General features: G+C 53.5%; 1 protein-coding gene across 3 annotated transcripts in view; it reads right to left on the bottom strand.

Annotated features, from left to right (window-relative positions):
- The window catches only part of dact1 (dishevelled-binding antagonist of beta-catenin 1), a 13,210-nt gene that overhangs the window by 6,440 nt on the left and 5,082 nt on the right, over positions 1-1,688 (bottom strand). For all 3 annotated transcript variants that reach the window (XM_005751760.2, XM_005751761.2, XM_005751763.1), the window contains one exon: positions 1,270-1,383. In XM_005751760.2, the coding sequence (XP_005751817.1) occupies positions 1,270-1,383 (114 nt within the window). The remainder of the gene's footprint in view (positions 1-1,269; positions 1,384-1,688) is intronic.

The following is a 1,688-nucleotide window of genomic DNA, read 5'->3' as shown; positions in this document are numbered from 1 at the left end:
AAGCACACACACACACAGGTTGTTACTCCACTGTGATGGGCGGGGCATTAAAGTGTGGCGGCGCTCTGGCAGGCGTCGGTCAGCTGCAGCTGATAACGTTAATGAAGCGTCGCTGATGTCTTTCTCGCTGTGATGCGCCGCGCTCTGCAGCGGGGTTGGGTCTCACGCCGGCACTCGGGGGCTTCGTGGACACAAATAATCAGAGAGGCAGGAATGAAAGAGCGTGAAGCGGACGTGCAGACGGCCCGCGGTGCCTGAACATGACCATAGAAGGTGACGCTGCAGCGTCTGGCGGTGCGTTCGGGCTGGTCGTGGAGTACTTGTTGCTGCAGATCGGTCGCACAGAGACAGAAATGCGTGGGCGTGTTCACGCCGCTTATCTGATGATGTGTTAGTGCCAAGTATGAGCAGTGCCTCAGGAAGCCTGCAGCGCTCGAGGTTTGTTTAAAGGAATCTTCTCTGTGCTGCCAGAGGAAGCCGGCAGACTCCCGCTGGAGGTCAAAGGTCACAGAGTGGCTCATTTTAATGCAGACAGACTGGCTTTGGGGCGCTTTTTCAGCGTCCTGTGGGATCTGCAGGCTTTGCTCACGCTGAGCAGCGAGACTTTAAACTGATGTTAGTTAAAGTGCTCCACGAGGTCTGCATCTTTCAGCCTCAACAATCACAGTCCAGCCTCCAAACATCCCCAGTTGTGACCCAACACATCCTTAGAGACATGCATCACGAGGACGTCTTTATGAGCGCGAGGAGGCTGCAGGCCTGCTGTAACCGAGGACCGAGCTGGTCCTCCACAGCTCCACAGCCAGCCACTTCTAAACCAGCTGCCATCATCAGGAATCTAACACGTCCACCCAGTAATCTGAAAGCTTTTATTCTGAAAGTCCAAGTCCTCCTCTGTGTGTGTTTGTGTGTGTGTGTGTGTGGGGGGGGGCGGTGTCAAGTCACTGTGTGTGTGTTTATACATCAAAGTGACCAAATGGATAGTTGAGTCATGTGACATCAAAGAGCAGAGGTGAGGAGGGGCTGTGTGTGACCTCACAACAATCAGCTGTTTGGCAAACAGCTGCAGCAGCTGCAGCAGCGCACATCTGGACGCCACGCTTGTTGCCTTGAACGAACGTTTTAGGGTCCGCGGCAGGAAGTGGCACAGCAGATTTCGATCGGACGGTTTTCATCAACACGGGTCTGTGCGAGGTCACGGCAACTTCCACCATCTTTTACATACAGTCTATGAACAGAGTGGCGTTTCCGCCTAGAGGGCACGGGTACCTGTGGACGGCAGGCGTCCGTCGGCGTCGGCCGTCGAGCAGAAACATTCGCTGAAGACCGAGTTAGACGAGTTGGAGAGCGAGCCGGACACGGCGTCGCTGAGGTCATAGAAACCTGAGGGAGGGAGGAGGCGGGATTAACAAAGCTCAAATTTACATCTATCGTCATGGCAACAGTTAAAGACCTCACTTTCAATCTGACATTTTTTATTTTGAAAGTTTTTCTGCTCAGCTCAAAACTTCTGAATCTGAAAAATCATCTCACTTCCTGTTTAATCAGTTTAACCTCCACCAGTCACAGTGTGCACACACACACACACACACACACACACACACGCAGACGCACAGACACACAGACGCACAGACGCACACACGCACAGACGCGCAGACACACAGACGCACACACACACAGACGCAGAC

The sequence above is a fragment of the Pundamilia nyererei genome, unplaced genomic scaffold (genome assembly GCF_000239375.1).
Source record: "Pundamilia nyererei isolate P.nyererei 1_Seehausen unplaced genomic scaffold, PunNye1.0 scaffold00325, whole genome shotgun sequence".
NCBI lineage: Eukaryota > Metazoa > Chordata > Actinopteri > Cichliformes > Cichlidae > Pundamilia > Pundamilia nyererei.
This window is presented reverse-complemented; position numbering and strand designations above follow the sequence as displayed.